This window comes from Pinus tabuliformis, chromosome 2_2, assembly GCF_031772625.1.
Source record: "Pinus tabuliformis cultivar Carrire ecotype Pingquan chromosome 2_2, CPIR1, whole genome shotgun sequence".
Classification (NCBI taxonomy): Eukaryota; Viridiplantae; Streptophyta; class Pinopsida; order Pinales; family Pinaceae; genus Pinus; species Pinus tabuliformis.
This window is the reverse complement of record NC_142300.1, coordinates 659178120-659200481: the sequence shown is the minus strand read 5'-3', so window position 1 is coordinate 659200481 and position 22362 is coordinate 659178120. Positions and strand designations below refer to the sequence as shown.

General features: G+C 37.9%; 1 protein-coding gene across 1 annotated transcript in view; it reads left to right on the top strand.

Annotated features, from left to right (window-relative positions):
• The first annotated feature begins 1231 nt into the window (after nt 1–1231).
• The window catches only part of LOC149194339 (V-type proton ATPase subunit E-like), a 61291-nt gene continuing 40160 nt past the window's right edge, over nt 1232–22362 (top strand). Inside the window, exons 1-2 of the mRNA XM_089405069.1 lie at nt 1232–1681; nt 14089–14189. Of these exons, the coding sequence (XP_089261195.1) occupies nt 1580–1681; nt 14089–14189 (203 nt within the window). The 5' untranslated portion in view covers nt 1232–1579. The remainder of the gene's footprint in view (nt 1682–14088; nt 14190–22362) is intronic.

The window sequence follows — 22362 nt, the reverse complement described above, 5'->3', positions numbered from 1 at the left end:
ATATCTCTCACGATAATTGTAGAATCTCCAATGGCTAACAAGTTTCTAACTCACTCAAGATCCAAAATTTTAAATTTTCAATAAAAAGCGAAAATTTCAACCTAGTTATTAGTTGCTTCTCAATTTAAATCCACTTTAATCGGTTCATTAAAAACAAAAGTGATTCCCTTTACACCCCATACATATGGGCCTTATAAAAAAAAAGCTTTAGGAGCATGTCCACTGAGCCTTTGTCAATCATAAGACTTTTTACAATAACAATATTTTTTTTTTAAAACTCATAACATCACAATGCATCCACAACCATTTTTCAAATATTTTAAACTTTTTTATCTTTTCTATAAATATTAAGGAAAAACAGTTGGAAAAATTGTCCCATCATAATTGTTTAAAAAACAGAATTTTTAAAAAATAATAATTAAAAAAAACTCAACATTTGATATGTAAAAATAAAAACTTCTTTACAAAAATTATGTAAAATAAAAATATTTCCTCTCAAAAATTCAATCTTATTATTATTATTATTTTTGTTGTTTTTGTTTTTTTTGGAAAAACACCAAATACATCTGCACAACACATTATTACAAAGCTCAAAACAACACATTCCATTTATAGAAGGAAGAAAAAACTAAACCCTATTAATCAAAGGAGTTGTCTAATGAGGTGGAAGAATTGCTCGGACGGCCAAAAGTGGCCGGAATCTGGCAAAAAAATTCCAAAAAATCTTGTAGAAGAAAAAACTAAACCCTATTAATCAAAGGAGTTGTCTAATGAGGTGGAAGAATTGCTCGGACGGCCAAAAGTGGCCGGAATCTGGGCAAAAAAATTCCAAAAAATCTTGTAGAGACAGTTTTTAATCGTGTTTTTGATGGTAAAAATGAATTCACGACCATCAAAAACGTCTTAAACAACTAAAATTTTGAAGTTTAACAAATATAACTTGGATTTACAAAAATCCTTACCAGATTTTCTGTATATATGACCAAAATTTCTATCACTTTCCGGGCAATTCCTCCGGCAAATTAGACTACGGGTTAATCAACAGCGAATGCCCCACATTGATGTTGATTGAACGGAGTATGGTCTCTTTTCAAATTATTATCACTCTGCCACATGGCAAGTCACGATAAGTGGAAACCAATCAAACGGCAATAAAAAATAAAAAAATCAAAGATATTATTTGTAACTATTTTTTTCAAGAGTGCCAAGGGTGCACATCCACTCGTGAAGGACAACTGTCCGGAAAAAGGTTTGGGTTCCGTTGAATGCCTTCCTGTATTTCTTTACCCTGCATATCTGCACGGGATGTAACACAATTTATTCTCCCGTCAATAAAGATTCCGGCAGGCAGCGAAATTCTACAGTCCTTTTATGATCTTCATTCGCTCACAGTCGTTAGGACTCCACCTTCTCTGCCCTCACACGGCCTTTTCTTCTTCGCCCGTCAATTGGAGCGGTGCGTCAGGATTTAGCTGACGGTTTCAGTCGATCTATAACCTACTCGAACTCTAGAGGATTCTGGTTCTGGCTCGGAGAGGTCGCGAGGCACAACTCCTGGGTCGGAAAGAGTATATTCAAGATGAACGACGCAGATGTCTCGAAGCAGATCCAGCAGATGGTTCGCTTCATCCGGCAGGAGGCCGAGGAGAAAGCCAATGAGATCGGCGTTTCTGCTGAAGAGGTGCGTTCAGATCTGAGTTATTCGAATTTGAATATGCTGAGCTTATTTAGTCAATAATTAGAATTAATTGGCATGACATAAACCCCAGATAACTCTGATGAAGGGCGAGTAGCCTCCCCTAGTTTTGTACTTTAAATGTTGGGCAATTTTTCAATTCTGATTGCTGAAGATCTGATAGTTATTTACCTGGTGATCGTGAGTACCCGAATTACCCTGCTAAGCAAGTTCTTCATTCGCTTGTACTGTAATGGCTTTAATCTTTTCCGCATAGATTAAGAAGAAAATCCGTCCTGTGGGGAAATAGTCACTGTGGCAATTTGCGAATTGATAAATCCTATAGCAAATTTTGCATTCCTTTAATTGAGCTGAACAGTTGGACTTTTACTGTATTTTAATAAATTAATCCATGCACATTTCAAGAAAGAACAAATAAGGGGAGCTATGTCCTTTCCGTATCACATTTTACCCTCTAGCCTTCATTTCAAATCTAAATTCTGTAACTCCTGGGATTGGAGACAAATGCAAAAGTAGTTGAAACTGTAAGCCTGCAAAGCCATCTTTGTGTCTTGTGGAATATTCACAGAAAAAAAGCAATTGCTTTGATTGTCTAATTGGCAAATGCGTGCAGGACCCCTCACACTATAGTTTGCATGACATAAGATCAGCCAGACTTGCTACTTTGGAAATTGTGGCTGGAACAACTTGCATTCACCAAAGATAGCAATCTGAGTCCTTTGCCTAATCTGATGGGGGAACTAACGTTAAAGTTGGTCTGCCCTGTCTTTCAGTACTAACCAGGCAAAACCTTCCATGATCAAATATGAGAATGTTTGACATTTTCTTTTGAATCGCCAATATTTTGATAGTCTGAAATGTAATGTCCTGGGATGCTTTTTCCCTTAGGGTTACCACTCTAGCTAAGGTTTCTTCAATCAATCAAACAGATCATACGACTACAGTACATTAACAGTGGGCATCACTGAATAGCATAAGGATGTTCAACAACAACGATAAACATTTCCAATAACAATATGATTGCCTTAACAACACAATAAGATGAGGCTAACTGTCCAGAAACAAAATCCACTGAAGTTCAAATTCAGTAATTGAGTGTTTCAGTTCTCTGTGCTATTATACTAAAGTAATATATTAACTAATATTGCTCTGAGAATAACTAGCAGATCTGGGATTGTAATGCCAGATTGGCCCTACGGACTGGCCTCACCTCCTTTAGAAACACTATTTGCGGAGATACCTCGGACTAGGTTGGCTGCAGTGTCCAAACCGTGCCTCATAACATCCTTGCAACAAATTCTCTATTGTTGTGATCTCGCTCTGTTCCGAACTTTACTGTCCCCGTGCCACTAAACGACGAGACCCTAACTCGTCCCCGGTTACCTCAGGGTGTCATCAATATGAATTTAAGAAAATGAATGATGGCTACCCTTCTACCGTTTTGATCACAGGAACCCTCGTCAATCACATAATTCTTATTTCTTTCGCTGTTACGTAAAACTGAGACAAGACTCGCTGCTACTAAATAACACCAAACTTGTTGTAAAGCCCCGCTATCCCGTCTGCGTACGCTACTGAATAACATGTCACACTTAGACAATTACAATGGTGCTTTGGTGTGGCCTTCACTACACTTTAATGCAACCAAGATAATCTAGATTGCCCAATCCTGAGCCACGTGAACATCCTTTCACCAGGATGCGCATTGATACCCAAGACAATGTGCTGTGTCACAAAAGTTTTTGACATCAATTGCCAAGGAGGATAAGAAAGGTTGTCCCATAGACCACAGAACAAAAACTAGAGATTGAACAAGAACTCTAGGAAATTCGTCTTTGTTACCTCAAAACCAACTCGCATAGCTTCAAGAGAATTTTGGTTGCCTTGCCCAATTGGATACCAAATTCTGCCTTAGAAAGGGATTGATTTCAGATAATTTGATCCCACAATTTGCTAATTTCCTCAAGCCAAAGTTGCTTCCAATAACCTGTGCTAGAACAAGAAGAAAGGTGACTAGGTAGGGTGGGATCACCTCCGCCGAAACTAGTCAAAAGAAAAATGGGGTCTTAAAACCCTTAGAGTCTCCTCTCGAGGGGATTTTTCTCCTTAATTAATTGAGTGGGGTTAATGACGAACCCGGACTTTGGGCTTTTTTGCCCCAGCTGCTAAAAAACTTGCCCTCTGCTGCCCAAACATTGGGTATTTTGGGGTTTCCCTCTTTATCAATGACTATAGACTACAGGGATTGATAGGCTACTTTGTCTCTTGGGCCAATTAATCCCTTGGGGACATTACATAAAACTTAAAAGTTGGTTGATTCTAAAGTTGACTGTTTAAAGAAGATTTGACCAAAGGCTCTTCTTTATTTTTTTCCAAGGAAATATCTGGGTAGATCCACTTGAAGGGATTACATCTCATCGGCTTATTAGCAGAGCCTAACCCTGAGGGCATCAAGGAGAATTGAGCCCGTGACCTTCCATTAGCAAGATGCTTTAGCAATGAGAATTTGACCCATTGAGCTAACCCTTGAGGCTACCAAAGGCTCTTCTTTATATATATGTGTGAGGTATCATTCATGTTTATCTCTTCTAGTTATACCCCAAGGGTTGTGTTAATGAAAGGCTCACTTGTTCAGGAATGATTATCTTGTTATAATTGCTTTCAGATTTTAGATCTTTAGTTGAATAAGAGCTTTATCATATTAGTCCTGGTAAAGGATTTAATAAAAAATACCACCTATTACATTACCATGTTTGACAACTTATGACGATACAGAAACTAGGACAAGTAGTAAATTATAACAAACCCAATATATCAAGGTGGTACTCATTGCTTGTTATCTTTTCTGTCTTTGTAATTCTATTCATTAAAAAACATAATTACATAGTCATATAGCATTCCATTCTTGCTCCTTGAGCCTATCCAGAAAGTCCTATTAAAGACTTCCTTACAGTTTAAAAAATTATACTGGGTTTTGTACCCCACTCCATCTCTCTCTCTCTTTTTTCTTTTAAAAACAGCTAAACAGAAGTAATCTGTAACTTCAAAATTCAAATAAGAGCTTTCAAACTATCCATCAAGGTTTATTCAGATTTTTAACAGAAAACAACCTTTGTGGTCCTATAAAAATTATGAAGAAATTATATCCACGGCTTCTGTGTATATTCAGAAGAGTAACCATGATTGATTTCCAATGCCGACAAGACCCCTCCCAGTCTAATACTATGCTTTCCTTTGATAATTCATAAGCTGTTCTATTATCTTCTCTGTATAGATGTGCATATGAGATCTAAGAGAAAACAGCTGAAAGTGACCTGACATCAGTAAATAAAGGGTGGAGAGTAAAGTTCATTAATTCAGATTCTTGTTCATCCGCTGGATAACCAAAACTGAATCCCCTAATATTCCTATTTGCTCCACCCCATATTCTTATGCCGATATTAAAACCTCTTTTGGTGCCAACACTCATAATAATTATTGGTCCCATGACCCACACCTGCTCTAAACGATATGCCATGTGCATCAATAAATAGATTATCCCTCCAGCGCCATCTCTTGGAGGGCTCCCCTGGGAGGTACCATCAAAGTAAGGCCATGGCATTTTCTTATTAAAATTGACTTTTTTAGAGTGATGTACAAATTGTTTTTTGTTGAATCCGGGGCAAAGCATATAGGATGTTTAGTGCTTGCATTGCACATTTCACACTAGTGTGTCATTGTTCTCAAACAGTCTCAGGTTTCTGACAAACGATATAACCCAATTAAAATTTATTGGGAGTTCTCTGAACCTTCTAGTTTCTTTATTTTTGTATCACCTCCTGAATAACCTCAATGCTTGTTATCTTTAGAGCTTAGTGCAGAAGATCGTGCGTTAGTATTGTTGTGGTTGTGAGATGAAAAAGGGAGTAACGTGGGTTATTTCTAGATTCCAGATGATGTAAACTGGGTTTTCTATAGATAAATGGAATATGTTTGCTGTTGATGCAGTGGGTTGCTTGAGTTTGCTGTTGATGCAGTGGGTTGCTTGAGTTTTTTGCTGGGTGTGAGTCCCAAATTGGTGACTTTGTCATATTTGTCTTGTAGTCTATTTTGTGACTTGCCTCTAATGATTTAAACATGTGGCAGATACTTGTATTATCTTATTACGTGATGATGCACTTGATTGCTTTATGAAGTAGGTCACGAGTTCAGTCATGAGGTCTTTATAAATACATTATCAAGAAGTCCTAGTTAGGAAGTCTTAGTTTGTTGGGTAAACACTTGTGTTATCCCCATGTTGAATTAGGCTGTCATCACAAGTGGATGTATTCTTATTGTCTATTGTGCATCATACTTCCATCTTTGTTGATCGTGTATACACGTGTAATTGGACTACGAGTTGGTGTAAGGCTTAACAATAATGCCATGTCTTATTGAAAAGAGAGATTCTTAATTTCTTTCCATTGCCCATGTTGGTGAGATGTGTCACATTTGTAACATATGTTGGCTCAAAATAATTTATCAATATAAGACACAAATTAGTATAATATAGACGCAATTAAAATTAAAAAAAGATATATATTACATGTGACAAACATAAATTCAATAATGAAATAGATCCATACTAATTTCTAAAGCCTAGTATTGAAGAGATTGTAACATCTGTTTCCATATGTTGGCCATAGATATATACAGTGTTGATAACATTGCCAATTTTTCAGCGATGTGCTGAAAAATCGTGATGTTTTTCTGCCAGCCGATTTTTTGACCCAAAAAAATTGCAATTTTTTCCATAAGAGATTTTTCCTGATTTTCTTCTGATTTTTTGCTGATTTTGAAAAAATGAATATATTTTGTTTTTTTTTTAATGTTTGCTGCGGATTGCCGATTTTTTCCCTGATGTCTCACAGAAGATGTTTTCTGGACTCACGCTGATCTTCTGCGGATGCCGAAGTTATCAACACTGGATATATATAACCAGAATGGTTATATTTTCTATTAGAAAGTTGCTGCAGCTGCACTGGTCAGCATAATAATACAAACGTATGATAATTGTTTAAAAAATCTTTCTAGAATTTGCCCAAAATGTGAAATTGACTATCTAAGGAAACAAAACAATCCTTCACAGAGGATTTTGGATAACTACTGCTAATATAGATACTGAAAAAAAATCCTAAAATAAAGCAATATTTGCAAACATTATGCATTATTATTGGATAAAGGCATGATGGATGGAAGCTTCCTCTTGATTCTCTGTGTTGGCATGAAAGTTTTGATCCACATTCAACATTTCCACATCCTACAGTTGCTGCTGCACAGTCTTATCTTCTTTTACCTCCTCCATTGCAAACCCATTTTACAGCCTAGCATTTGAATTTTCAATTACTTGAAGCAGTAATAGGCATAGAAACCATTGAGAGTCCCCAAATTTCAAACTTGCAATGGAATCTATTATCCCACCTGCAATAAAACTCAACTTCCAAAGCAATTGATGAGCCTACTCCCACATTAACTGCTGATTGTGTGAGGGTATTGCAGGCATATTGCTTCTTGGTTTTCATGAGTCATAGTTAACCCACCCATGCAAGTTAACATCCTTAATTTCTCTCATGCAAGTCAAATTCATAACTATGGATCAATGCTTAAGGAATGGGAAAAAAATGAATCCCATCTTTTTTGTTCTTACGCTGGCATAGCCTAGAAGAACAATCCTTTTGGTCAAATGGTCTGCCTTTTGATTGAGCATCCTTAAGATATGGAAGTACTCAACATTTTCTGACTTTGTGACTTCCTTTCTTCTTCTTTTGATAGTTAGAAGTTTTCCGTCACTCGGTGAGTAGGCTCTTACTATCAATTTGATGATTAATACTGAGTCTCCAATCACGATAAGTCTTTTGATATGAGTTTCATAAAATTTCCTCAACCCTTGGAATAGAGGCAATCTCTTTGCTTACTTATTTGAAGCTCTACCTAGTCCCCATTTAAATGTGTTTTCTTGATTTCCTTTGGGATCAAGGACTATGCCCTTCCCAGCACTTGTCACCCCTAGCCCAATATAATATTTTACAAAACTAAAAATAAAGTAATTATAATAATTTTCAAAGGTATAGCTAGTCAAGGAAAACTAAATAAAAGGGATCGCTGTAGTAAAATAAACTAGCATAGCCACATCTTTATTTTGGATCTATCAAGCATCAAGAGTTTTAAGATGAATACCTCAAGGGATTTGATTCTTCTTGGCGCTTGATAGGTTCAAAGTTACTATGAATCTGTGCCGGTTTAATCACAGTCACACACATTACTTCTTGATTAACTCTCTTTCATTTTCATTCCAAAGTTATGACTTAAGGTGGACTCCCTCTCTACACTTGGTTAGTAGATCTAAAAAAAATATGTTTGATGGCTTCTCAAGGAGAAGGGGAGAGGTGCTTGAGGACGATATCTTTAGTAATATTTGCAATATTCCTTTGCCACATATAAACCACAGTCTCATATATAACTTTTTGATGGACTTTGTCATTTTCATTTCAAACTCTAACGTTAGGTGGATTCACACACAACGTTTAGTGACGTTGTTGGATTTGCAAATTGACAAATAGTAGACTTTAAAAAAATGCGGGTTTGATGGCTTTTGGACTTGTGGAGAGGTGCAGGCTTTTAAAAATGCATATTTGATGGCTTCTGAAATTGAGGAATTGAGCAAACTTTAAAAAATGGACAATATGTCTAGCTACTTCAACCAACTTTAAGTGCATGTGAGTTTGTGATGACTAGGAACCAAACATAGCTATAGACCACAAGAAGAAGTTGTAATTTTCCATCCACATGATACACACATTTGCATTGAAAGAATTTGTCCTACAACTAACATAGAAAGACTGGAACACCAATTAAAGCTTCAGATCTGCAGAAACAACAATGCTGAATGGAAAACTCAGGATGTGCGAACATTGTATATCAAGCGATGAGATCAACTTTGCAACAACCCTACAAGTAGATGGAAGCTGATTTACAACAATAACAACATGAATGTAGTGGACAACAAACAGAGATTTGAAACAAGGTCTATCTTCTCATTCATACATAAGAAAAATACAATACAGTTGGCAAGGCACTACAATAACTTCTCACAGGACTTAAGCATGCTGTCACACTTCTCCCATGCAAGAATGGAAAACCCTAACTAGTATCTTCATTGGTAGTGAGATGAATCTTCATTGACTATGGTGTTGGCATGAAGAGCTACAAGCTTTGGGATCCTATGGTTAGATTTTTTTTGTATGATAGAAATGTTACTTTTAGAGTAGTTAAGTCTTCTCCCACATGGTACAACCAAAAGAGGATGCGAATAAGTTAGCTACCACCAAAGATCAAGAAAGCTGAACTAGAAACTGAATAAGAAGTTCATGAAGGACCTGTTGAGGAGGGGGTTTTAGAGAGTTTAGAAGAGGAGGAAGAAACTGCACCTCAAACTTTAAGGAGGTCCACTCAGTAAAGAAGATAACCATACATGTATAATTATAGTCTTCTTATTCTAAATGTATATTTCCTCATCTACTTTGATGATGTTAGAATTACGGAGGAGGCAATGGAGATGGAAGGTAAAGAGTCCTGGAGACTAGCCATGGATGGGGAATATATTGCACTAGAAAAGAATGATACACAGGACTTCCTCCCATTTCTTGATGGATAGAAACTAACTGGATGTAACTGTGTGTTCAAAAAGAAAATTAGTTTACATGGCAGTGTTGAAAAGCATAAGACAAGGTTGGTTGTAAAATTATATTCCAAGGTTGAGGGTATATATTTTGGTCAGATCTTCTCCCTAGTTGCTAATTTAGCATCTTTTAGGTTGCTATTGTCTGTAGTGGTATCCTTTGATTTGGAGATATAAGAGATGGATGTGAAAATTGCATTCCTACAGGGTGACTTGAAGGAGATCTATATGACATAGCCAGAGCACTATTTTGAAAGAGGCAAAGAGTCACTGGTTTGCAAGTTAAAAGATTATGTATATGGCCTTGAGCAGTCTCCCTGAATGTGGTACCAAAACTTTGATTCCTTTTTGTTGAGATTAGGATTTTTGAGATCCAAATCAAATCAGTGTGTAGCACCTATCTCATAAGTTGGAGAGCCCCAACTAAGCTTCAAGCTCACATTAAAGTTTGGGAACAAAATAGTGATTGAAGATGTATCTTTAATCATAAAAAGTAATGATTTTTTTTTTTTTCCTTTTAATTATGGTAATTCCATTCCCATGTCATAAGTAACTATGTCCCACATTAAGGTAGTAACTTTTATATATTTTGTTAGTATCTTTTATCTTTTAATGTATCATGAAAATACTATAACGGTTGGTATATGATTCTTTTTTTTTATTTTTTTTATTTTCATTCGTCAATCATTTTTTTAAAATCACTTTGTGTATAAAAAAAATTCAAATTATCTATTAATATATTTACTTCAATTTGCTTCCTCTACACTCCCAGGCTCCAGCTGGTGCATGGTAGCTACAGGAGGGACCTCTTGGATAATTTGAGTAAAAAATATGAATGTTAACTTGCCAAATGGAACTCAGTTCTGGAAAACAACCTTGTAAATTAGATTTTTGCATAATAAAATATCAAACAGCAAGCTAAAAGATGCATATTTACTCTTAAATTTGTACTTTAGACTCTTTTTGGTGCAAATCAACTGTTTATACCTTCAGATCTGGTGGATTAATCTACAGATATGCAAGGACCACTTCTGTGAAAACGCAGAACAAAATGCAAATGGACCAATGCTTGAATCCCAAGGATTATGGAGGTAAATTCTGCTGCTAAGGAAATCTGAATTCACGCTGGTAACAACCACATCAACAACACCTCTTTCAGGCCACAAAACAACGTCCAGAAAAAGCCCAGAACAAAATGCCCAAAATCATAAGAAAACACCATGTATGCATGCATGACAGTTTCTTTTTGTGGCATATGGCAGCAAGCATTATCCAGAAAGATAGATCTTCCACCCACTAAAATTAGGCGCAATACTTATGATTTGACCAAACACCAATATCCACGACAAAAGAGGTGCAATGTCAATATGTACTTGTTTATAACCGAATTAAACCTGTCAGCTGGAGACACTGATGATTTTAGGTCGGCCCCAGTATTTATAGTAAGGTTGGTCCCATAATAAAAATAAACAAGCATTTTAGGTGCCTTCAATCATTGCCTTTCCTCAAAGCAGCTTGTTCTGAAGAAAAATATAAGAGTAATCTCTTGTTGTGTGCCTTCTACTAGATTTCACACTGGTTACAAACAGAATGCTACGTACTTTTCTTAATCATGATATGAATACAAGTCCTTGCATCAGCAAACCTTAAAAACAGTTCTTGCAAATTTACCTGACTGGTGAGACTGATCATTGTCTATCCAATCCTAAGTTAATGAACCTTTTCTGAGAGTCATCAAAGCAATCTTTAGTTACACTTTGCCCAAACTCTTTTCTGTATCAGTTTGCTTAGATGTTTGTGAGCTGTGACCCCACATTTCCAATCAAGATATCACCACTTTAGAGATCATGACCAGTCTTAGATGTAAAACGCATTAATTAGAACAGCTTATGGTAGGTTGGAACATGGTTAGTGACCAGAGATTTCACTTTGTGATATCCATTATGAATGTTGACAGCAGCAAATAGGTTTGACTATCACAGAAATTCACCACCTGCAAATGGGATGATACCAGCATATTGGCATTAATAAACAGAATGGATCCACCTGAAATACTGATCTCTGAAACTCAAATCTCTGTAACATGAAACTGAGATCTAACATATCTGGAATGAAGGATCAAGGCCATAGAATCCACTGCCATTGTGTCCATGAACCGTTACTGTGGAGTGATTAAGATTGGACTACAGAGAGGTCTAACTTGATCCCAAAATGTGCCCATGAACAATCACGAAGGTAACATTTGAGTCACCCAGGGTAAATTCAGTGTTAACGGGAACAGTAGCAAAAGAGGTCATTGTCTACATAACAGATAGTGAGGAAATATGACAAAGGTTGACGGTACAATGTTGTCAATGTGTGGGGACACTATCTAAAGATGGTATGGAAGATCAACCTAGGAAGATTGATTACGTTTCAGTTTATATTTTTCATCTGAGAAGTTAGCATTTTAGATTTTCACTTGTGGTCTTGTAATGCATGCTAGTAAATGCCTTTTTGCATTTATAGATTTCAGAGATGCATCAAGTGATGGGGCCATACCATCTGGATTGATTGATCACTTGTTTGTATGATGTGTCATTTCGTGCAAATCTAATTCTAATGTTACTTTTCTCCTCCATCCTCTGTCACAGGGTTTGCAGAATTTTCTTGGAGTCTGAAATATGACGAATTTCAAAGCCTGTCATTGAAAGGGTTGAAATCTGTTATTTTTTTTTTCAAGGAAAACTTCATGACTAAACCCAAGGGATGCTTCCCCACATTAGTGGGTGGCATCCCTAGTATATCTTTTGATGTATACTAGTGTGCCTCATCTAAAGAGGTTTCAAACTGGGCACCTGTTGGCATGGAACTAGCCAAATGTCCAACGATGTTGCTGGAAACCACTTGAGCTAACCCATTGGGCTTGTGAAATTTGTTAATTATATTGGTTGTTTCAACCAATGTTGCATGACTCGTACTTGTATAAGATTCATCATGGCATTGACTCATAGACTCGTATAAGACTCAGGAATGACCCTTATAAGACTCGTCAAAATACAAAAAAAGTTAAAATATGGTAAATTTTAAGCACAAAAGGGACTAGAGATTACATTCACAGTGATGAAACTAGGTCGAAGGGACTAGAGATTACATTCTTCACCACTAAATATGAAACTAGGTCGAAGGGACTAGAGATTACATTCTTCAAAATAAGCACATACAAGGGGCCCTGCAGAAGCAAAAATAAGATGAGGGGCTGCCACCAAAACCACCACAACAGGAAATGAAAAAAGTTCATAAACCGTCAAACTTCACCAAGCAGGAGAAAGATAAAGCAGTGATGAAGTTTAGAGAGAAGATGTTGATACTAGATAGGGGACATTAAACCTAGTTCAAAGGAGGAAGGTTAGATTGACACTTTTCTACAAAACTCAGGAGGGACTTTGAGAAAAATGTATGCAAGCTGTACAAAAGTTGAAATTTGATTAACATCCACAAATGACCAAAATAAGTTAACATGCATCAACAACTATAAAAGGAATGCAGGAATGCATAATGCATCTACCAGAAAAGAGCACAGTAAAAGAAAACTCTACTCTAAATCTAAATCAAACTTATGTGTAAAAGCGTGCTAGCAAACAGGATGTGTGACCCCAAGAATGCAAGCTTAAAGGTCATTCAATTGAGTGACGGGTATGGCCAAAATTGTACCATAATAGAAAAGCATGTACACCCACCTCTGAAACTATTTTGAGTCAAAGGATCATTCCTGATCCCTCACTTTATTTTGGAGCATAACTGACATTTAGCAAGCAGGTGGCGGTGCAGAGAAATAAAGCCCATTGGCTGATAGATACAAGTGCATTACTATACAAATCTTAAAAGAATTATAACAGAAAGAAATTGAAAATCTTTGGTCAGAGTTCAGGAGGGTTTCAACTTTTAACAATATACAAATTAGCCCCTGGGGGCAGCTGAATTGGCAATGACCATGCTATGAAGGATTATGTAAACTATGAGATTCAAGGTTCAAACCCTCCGATTAACCTGTGTCTGCAGAAGGGATGTATGTAATTTCGTACAGGTCATAGTGGTAGTGGCCCAGTTGCCAACTCTTCTAGATACCCCAAAAAAGAAAACAATATACAAAATTAAAGGAATATACCCTAGCTACTAAACTCATTCAACTAACTCCTTGATGCTTGCTGTACATTTTCCCTTGCTTCTGCTGCCAAATCAACTGTGCCTAAACACCTGTTGCTGCAGAAGCACTATGCCTGTGCTGAAAGACTCTTGAGTTTCATTGTGGATTTTTTTTTCCAAATTTCATTGCGCTGAAGTCAAACGAGAATGTGAACAAGGTGACTATGCTGAAAATAATGTCCTATGCAAAAACTCAAACACGGGTCTTTAAAATATTGAACCAGGTGCACTGCTTCTCTTGGTTAGTAGTGGGAATGCATATAACAATATCAACAATGGTTGGGTTTATAACAGGCTGTCATTATGATCTCTTTCTTCTTAAACTTGCTGACCCTATTTTCTCTTTACTTTCAAAAGCAGCTATTATTTTCTGGATATTCGTGTATATAATTAACTACAAAATTGTAGAATAATGATTATACACTGACGTAATCCTTTTGCTTGTTCTTCTTGATGTACGTTCAAAGTGTTTTATGCATCAAGACTGATTAGTAGAGAAATCACTTTTCAGGAATTCAACATTGAAAAGTTGCAGCTTGTAGAAGCTGAAAAGCGAAAAATAAGGCAGGAATATGAACGAAAGGAGAAGCAAGTTGATGTTCGAAAGAAAATGTAATTTCCCGTATTTCCTTAAAGTTTTCACGTAGTTCTTATTGTCATGGTTTCGTCATTTCCTGAATCCTTATATAACATTATACTTGAAGCTTTCTTTTTTGTATGGTGCTGAGTCCTATATCATGTTCACATTCTGTGTTCAAATATATTTTATTCACAAATCAAGGATGACGATCAAGTTTTGAAGTTTTATATCCTCTTCTTTACTTAAGATTTGACTGCATGCATAATATTTTTGCAGCATATGTATTTTTTGAAACTTTACAGTTCTTGTTCAGTGCTATTTGCAATCCCTTTCTGTTACTTTTACTTGGGGAGGGTTGATATGAAATTTATAGCCTTTCTCATGTTCTTTTCAAGCTTTCCTTAATATTGGATATGATGCCAGGGAGGCTGGAAGTTATTTCATGTTTAAGTGATACAAGTTATAACAGCTGATTTCCTGGCAGGGGCGGGATTCTATTTGTAATTTTGGGAGCTTTTTCCTTTTTATCCACAGTTGTGGCAGAAGATATTGGGGTTCTGAAAATATGATTCTGTTAAGTTCACATTAAAAGCAGGTTTAAAACAAAGAAATATTTATGTATTGTTCTCTTCTATAATCATACCTAATGGCAGAGATAAAAGAATATTAGGATGGTTAAAAGCACCCAAGGTCCTTTCAGAGACACAGAGAAAAGTTGCAGGTTGAGGACCTGATAAGAGAACTCCTTATTGAGTGCCTTGTAAGTGGAGACCCCTTAAATTGGATAAATGATTAAATCATAGTTGAATCCTGCCCTGTCTGGACCATTTCTTATGGAATATTAAAATTTGTAACTGATTTTTATTTGGGAATCTGTTAGTACTCTACATCTGAGAATTATTTTGCACTTCCTACCATGGAATAGTATATCTTGTAGCTGAAATGCTGTATAGAATCTATATTGTTTTAAGTGCTCTTAAGATGGATTGATGCATTTCATTACTGTGCAACTTCAAGGCAGTGGTTTCTCATTTATAAGTAATATGCATACAGAGACTTTTTGAAATGGGCAAGGGATTAAATTTTAATGAGGTCTGCATTATCTAGACCGTTTATCACGATATGGTATAATTTGTAGCTCAAATTTATCTAACAATCTATTAGAATGGAACATGATGGTAATTATGACGTTATGTAGCTTGGTCAAAAGTTTTATAACTTAGTTCCTTTATGTTGCAAATGCTGAGGTTTCAGTGGTGAAATATTGGATCCTGTACACCACTGCTAGCTAGAATTCAGCCATGTGAGATCAAGTGGAGGCCCCAATATCCTTTATTCCCCCCTTTAGCTTAGTTGTCTTTGGGAAACTGAAAACACTGAAGCAACTTGCCCAATTGCTGGAAAACTTCTCTGAAATCAAGAGAAGCAAGAGGAAGGTCAGAGGAGCAGTGCAGAAATTGCAGATTTGGATGCACCCTAAAATTATAGAAATTCAAAAAATTTATTTTGAAGTTGGAGGATCTTGTAGATGGACTCTGGAGTCTGCCACCTTGAGGCACATCTGTTGATCTGTTGCTTCTTTAGACTATGGCTAGGGAAAGAAGCAAGAGGAAGGTCAGAGGAACAGTGCAGAAATTACAGATTGGATGGCACCCAAAAATTATAGAAATTCAACAAATATATTTTGAAGTTGGAGGATATTATAGATGGGGTCAGCCACCTTGAGGCGCATCTGTTGATCTGTTGCTTCTTTAGACTATGGATAGGGAAATTGTCACTTCAGAAGTGGGTAGTTGTAAACTGGAGAATGAGGGACAGAATTAATATCATTCTTTGTTAGGGTCTACTTCATAGCCATTTTTCATGAAATGATGGGTGGAGAGAAGATTGTTGAAGGCCGACAATGCTTCTCTTAGCAAGCAGGCCTGTAGATTGTTGAGATTCATTAGAGTGAGAGAATCAAACTGACTGAACACAAACCTGGATTCTGCAACAAAGAAAAAATAAACCATCACTAGAGCAACGCAAAACTTTAAGAAAAATCTGCGAAGAGGAGCTCAACCATAGAGAGAGAACCCCATAACAAGTGCACTAGAGAGAGAGATCCAAGCAAGAGATGTGCAACAGTTGATGGTGCCATCAGGCAACTCACTTTTATTAAGAGTGAATGCATCACTTCAATGATGAAATACAAATGAGAGTTGGTATTTGTATGCAACTCTTGAGTCGATGCTTTCTCCAGTAAGGCTTTTGAGCTATATATACAAGGTTTGCCTCAGTCAAGCCTATAATAATGATACAATATAAGGTTGATGTGGCCCAAAGTAAAGATTTCATCCCTATTTGAAACATCCCCCCTTAATCTAAGTAGGGGGCCATGAAGAGATGGCCATGGGATATGTGCTGTATCCTTTGCAAGTAGACTTGGTCACATCCTGACAGGAGTCAAGGGTAGAGCCTTAGAGGATTTTTTTTTTTTGGTTTATTATGTATTATCTAAGCCAATGGTTTCAGCCCATTGTAATATAGTCCTGGTTAAAGAATTATGGTTGTAATCTAATCTAGGTTAGTGGATGAGGGTTAATTGTAGCTGCAAAATACTTAAATATTTGTATGGCAAACAATTGAGAGAGGTTTGGCTCTCAGTTAGGCTGGTTTACCTGGTTAAGTGTTTCCAAAGTAAATCTTGTGAACACTGTCTTAATGTGGCATTGTTATTCTTATGTTTTAGATTCTGTTACTATTTGATTTTCTTGCATAGGGTTATCAAACTCTTCAATGGCATTACATGCATCCCCCATTAAGGCTGAACAAGGGCCACATCGAGAACACATTACATATCATCATCCCTGGATACCATATCTCTCACTCTTGTATCCAATGGGATCTTTGGTGACATTGACCATTCAATAGAGTGGTAGTAGTGGACAAAGCTACGACTCAATGTGCATGTCATACCTTGGTCAAAAGGGCACATGCTGTAGGCTTTGGATTATGCTTTGTTTTGCCTTTTGGTGTAAGAAAACTAGCATCTAAAATTGTGGATATGGCCCACTTGGGCATAGACCTTGACCTAGCTAGAGGAAGAGGAGTTGGATTAGATGGATCGATCAAGAAGTCTTCATCATCATTGAAATGTGTGTCTACTAGAGGGTGTGGAATGGAACATTAGTATAGGAGAAGAGACGTCTTCACCAACATTGAATGTGCAATGAAGTGCTAGTGGTGGATGAATCTTGAGTTCAATGGGCATATCATCAACCTAGGTGAGAATGGCTAGTGGTGGCTGTAGGGATGCATAACAGGATTGGTTAAGCGACGATAGCGAAAACACCCAGGTTGAGTGCGAGACGATAGGACATAGCGACCGACAAGACCAGAGGGGCAACAAAGGTAGCTACCAACCAACCCCTGTTGAAGTAACATTGAATAAAATTGTAAATAGCAAGGTTGTCTTCAAGTAGCCACAAGCAATGACAAAGGAATTAGGGTGGCCAACAGAGATTTGGACAGTCAGAGAAGTCACTGGGAAGAGGAATCAACCACTAGCAGAAATTGTGGGCCGAGGTGTGAGCATAGGGCACAGGCAGATTGTGCAATGATAGTGTAGGACCTCAGGGCATGAGACAAAGTGGCCGGGCTGTAGGGATTTGCCACGAAAGAAAACACAACAAGCACTGCCTTGAGGTGTAGAGTTTTAACTGCTCGGGGCGATGCGAAAGTGAGGCGGACCAAGTGTTAGACGTGCCAACGAGCAGTCGGTCGAAGGTAGCCAGAGGTGCTGAGCACCCGCGATTTAAGAGGACATAATTGCTGATAGCTTAGGTTGAGCACACAAAGGTTAAGGCAGACAGACCTAGGGCCACGGAGAAAAACAACAGTTGTATGCAGCCAATAGGCTTAGGCTGAGTTGAGAGATGAGACTATTAAGGAGTTTGTTGAGGCTTACAGATGCCGCTGAGACACAACAATAGTGTGTCGTGTGGGGAGACATAGAACATTAGAGGAGCGCAGTTCTTCATCAAGGAAAATTGTTTTTGGCAGGGCTTAATCAGTAAGATAGAGATGGCGATTGGTCTCGGGTTTGAAGATCAGTTGGATGGGTTATCTAACTACCGCATTTGGAAGGAGAGGATTGCGTTGGTGTTAGAGGAGAATGAAATCTAGGAGTTTGTATCACAAACTTAGATTCCTCCTACCAATGCAACACTTCTGGCTGCCCATAATAAGAAGGACGTGAAATCTAGGAGGATTATCCTAGACGAAGTGAAGGATCACATTATTCCTCATATATCTAGGAAGAAAACCGCCAGAGAAATGTGGGAGGCATTGACCAAGTAATATCAAAGCGACAACCATAACCAAAAAATGGTGCTGAAGCCTGAGAGAGAAACTTGGGGGCACCAAGATATCCATGAATGAGATTGTTTCTTATCTCACTAGAATCTCTCAAGTATGAGATGAGCTTGTTGCAGTAGTGGAGATTGTGTCAGGCTTAGAACTGGTAAGGATAGCCCTGAATGGGTTCACAGGGCAGTGGGTTACCTTTGTTAAAGGAGACATGGCACATGAGAATCTCACCCCCATTGTATTATCTTAAGACTTTGATCTTATTCCTTGATTGATGGTCAACTAGAGCTTTGGATTTTTAAAACCTACTAACGATTTCATCCTTAGTCTTTAGGAAGTAGATCCACGATTTGCAAGAGAAGTCATCAATGAAGGAAACTTGATACATGCTTCCTGTAATTGATGCTACTGACGTTAGTCCATAAACCTTTGAATGCACTAGGTTTATAATCTCCTTAGACCTATAGTTGCTATTTGGCAAAGTGGCCTTGGCATGCATCCTTTGTATACTCCATGCTGCTCAATATTGACCTTCGGAAGACCTGTGGCTAACTCCCTTAAAATAGGCAAGGCCCTATGATGTAGGTGCCACAACTCACACAAGATGTCATTGTTATAAACAAGGCTTGAACAAGTTCGCCTTGCAACTTATAAAGATTACCTTCTCTAACCCATATTGCTTGTAGCTAGGCTAGATTCATTTGGCTTGATGAGCATCTGCTTGTTCTTAAATTCAACTGCAAAGCCCTTGGCGTCCATAATTGAAATTGAAAGCAAATACTTTCTAAACCTCGAACAAACAAAGACATTGTCAAAATCTAAAGAGTTACCTGACTTGAGTTGGAAGGGAATAATACCAACTCCTACTAATAGGTACTTGGCATCATCACCAAGCTCAATTGGAACCTTTGAGTCCTACTTAAACTAGAAAATGATTGTTGCACTACTGTCATGAAAAAAGGCCCCATTGTCCTCATACCACGCATTACTCAGAACTCTGCTGGTGGAAAGGCAAGATATCATCTAGAAATCCTTCTTGAAACTTGGCAACAAACTCATTCATCGAAGTTTCTGCAGAGGTTGCTACCTACTTATGCTACTTCTTGTCTTTACCCTTATTTTTATTTGGACAATGTGATGCATAATGACTGTGCTTGTGAAAAATGAAGTCCTTCTTCCCTCACTATGAGTCAGACTCCTCACTCTTTCCCGTATCCTTGTCGGGTTCTTTATCTGTCTTTATTTGTTTGACCAAATAGGGCTAGGTTCTCGTCACTACCTTTCTTTCTAATCTTTGACTCCATTTGAGTCTCCTCTTGGATATAGTCATCCCACAACCTTTCAAAAGTAGGAGGTTCTCATACTTTGAAAAATGGTTCCCATCAAGCTTGGAATCCATTCAATGCTAGAGTTCTGCATACACAACCTTTCAAAAGTAGGAAGGTTCTCATACTTTGAAAAATGGTTCCCATCAAGCTTGGAATCCATTCAATGCTAGAGTTCTGCATCCACAACCTTCTCCCCAACTGTTGCAAGTTGACACAAATCTATGATGACCTTCATATGGTTATTGGTGGACTGAATCTGATCTGATCATCTCTATGGATCCGAGTCTGTTTTGTAATAGCTTTTTGTCTATGTTCTCACTGTGGTAGAGGCTTACTAGGGAATCAAAAAATTTCTTTGCTGTCTTCTTCTCGGGTATATAAGGGATCTAATTATACTTTATGGCATCCTTGATCATCCACTTGGCCCTCACTTTCTTCTTGTGAGTTGTCAACTGTAGTGGATCTGTAGCCTAAGACACAACATCCTTGACAATATCCCATAGATCATTCTATTCCAATAAGAGTTTTTTTGGTATCAACCTTGCTCCAATCAAAGACGGTTTCAAGTATTTGGGCTTTTTCCTCAAGCCAAAGGGGAACCGTAGATTGGACTGGACATGGCTGATTGATCGCTATTACAAAAAAATCTCACGGTGGGAGATGCGGTTTTTATCTTTAGGTGGCAGAGTCATCCTTGTTCAGTCAGTCTTATCGCAGCTTGCGGTGTATTGGGCACACCTTTACTCTCTGCCCTCTTCTATTATCAACAATTTGGTTTCTCTATCTGCAAACTTTCTATGGGGCGGCAGATCTCATTTTTCCAAGATGCACTTAGTTAAGATGGACATAATCTCTAGACCAAAGAGATCTGGCGGATGGGGACTGCTTCATATGAGATCTTTCGGTAAGGCTCTCCTGTGTAATTCTCTGAAACGTGGTATTTTCGGTACGGGAAAATGGAGCTCCATCATCAATCAAAAATACCTGAAAGGTAAGCCTCTGGTATACTGGTATCGGAAGAAGTCTCTCGGCTCAACAGGGGGTTCTGCTATATGGCTTGGATTCAGAAAGATTCAGGTGCTCTTTTTTGATTTCCTTAGATGGCGCTTTAACACAGGCTCCAGTATTCTTATTGGCCTGGAACCGACTGTTCTCGGATTGGAAGATTCCCTCTCTCCTGACCTCATTTCCTTCCTGCACTCACGGGGTCTATTCACATGGAACAAGCTGATTCATGCATGGTCCTCATCGACGCCTATTTGGAAGGCTGCTGATGATCTCAATCTGCCTCCCTCTCTGTGTCAGCTATGGGTATCGGCGGTAAAGAGTTTTGATGGAAAAGGAATTAAACAAACTGGGACCAATGATGCTTTGGTATGGTCGAAGTCGCGCTCCTCTATGCCAGTCTCTGTAAAAGATCTATATGCCGCTGCTTCGTCGACTCTACAGCCGCTCCCTATGCCCTTGTTTCCTTTGAAGTTCTGGAAATCTTCATGCCCGCTCAAGGCTATATTATTTTCCTGGTTGGTTTTTTCCAATAGGAACCTTTCATGGGAGGTTTTGCAAAGAAAAGGTTGGACGGGTCCTGGTAGATGTGTCATGTGCTGTCAAGCGCCGGAAACAAACATCCATATGTTTTTTCAATGTCCGGCATCGGCCAAAATATGGTATGAACTTTCATTATCTTATGGTTTTCCTCATCAATTTTTCTCCTCTGTACAGGATGCTTTCAAGTGGTGGAGTGAACAGGTTCCAGCTTGGAGATCGATATTTATCCTTACTTGCTGGTTTCTCTGGAAGTGGAGAAATGCACGTATTTTCCAGGAGTCAAATGCTCCTATTGATTCGGTGCTGGTCTTCATAACTGCACTGGCCGCTTCGGACTGATATGTTTTTTCTTCTATTCCGGTCCCGCTCAAACCTATGTGGATTTCTTCTTTTTGGTATAATTCTGGATGGACAGTGTGAACATGTTCAAGATCTTTTGTTATGATCTGTGACCTTTTTTGGTTTCAGTTTCCTTCTCATTATAGGCTCAAAGGCAACGCCTTCTTTGTCATCAGGAACAGTTTTTTCAGCTGGTCTGTTATGACCCCTCATGTTTCAGCTTATTATATTTTCTTAATATAATTTACATCGTGATTTTCTCTCTGAAAAAAAACTTTGAGGCACCATCCAGTGTGTTTTTGAATCTGGGGCTTGCTGATGCCATCTCTGAGATATAATGCACAAACTCCCTGATCTATAAAAATGGTCTTTAAAAGAAAATATTAAGACCCTCTAACTGCTGGTCCTTATTTTCATCAGTTGATTTGTTGCTGTGAATCCTTGAGAATCCCAATCAGAGAACATTGCTCTAGCACCATGTAAAATTTTCAAGTCCAAGTGACTGCTGTCCTAATGTCTTCTCATTAATTTAACTGAAACAAAATTTATGTAACTGCAGAAAATAATTTTTTTGAACATTGCATCCATCACACAGTGGCTGAAAATAAATAAAACACATGCATAGGGAATTCTCCTTCAG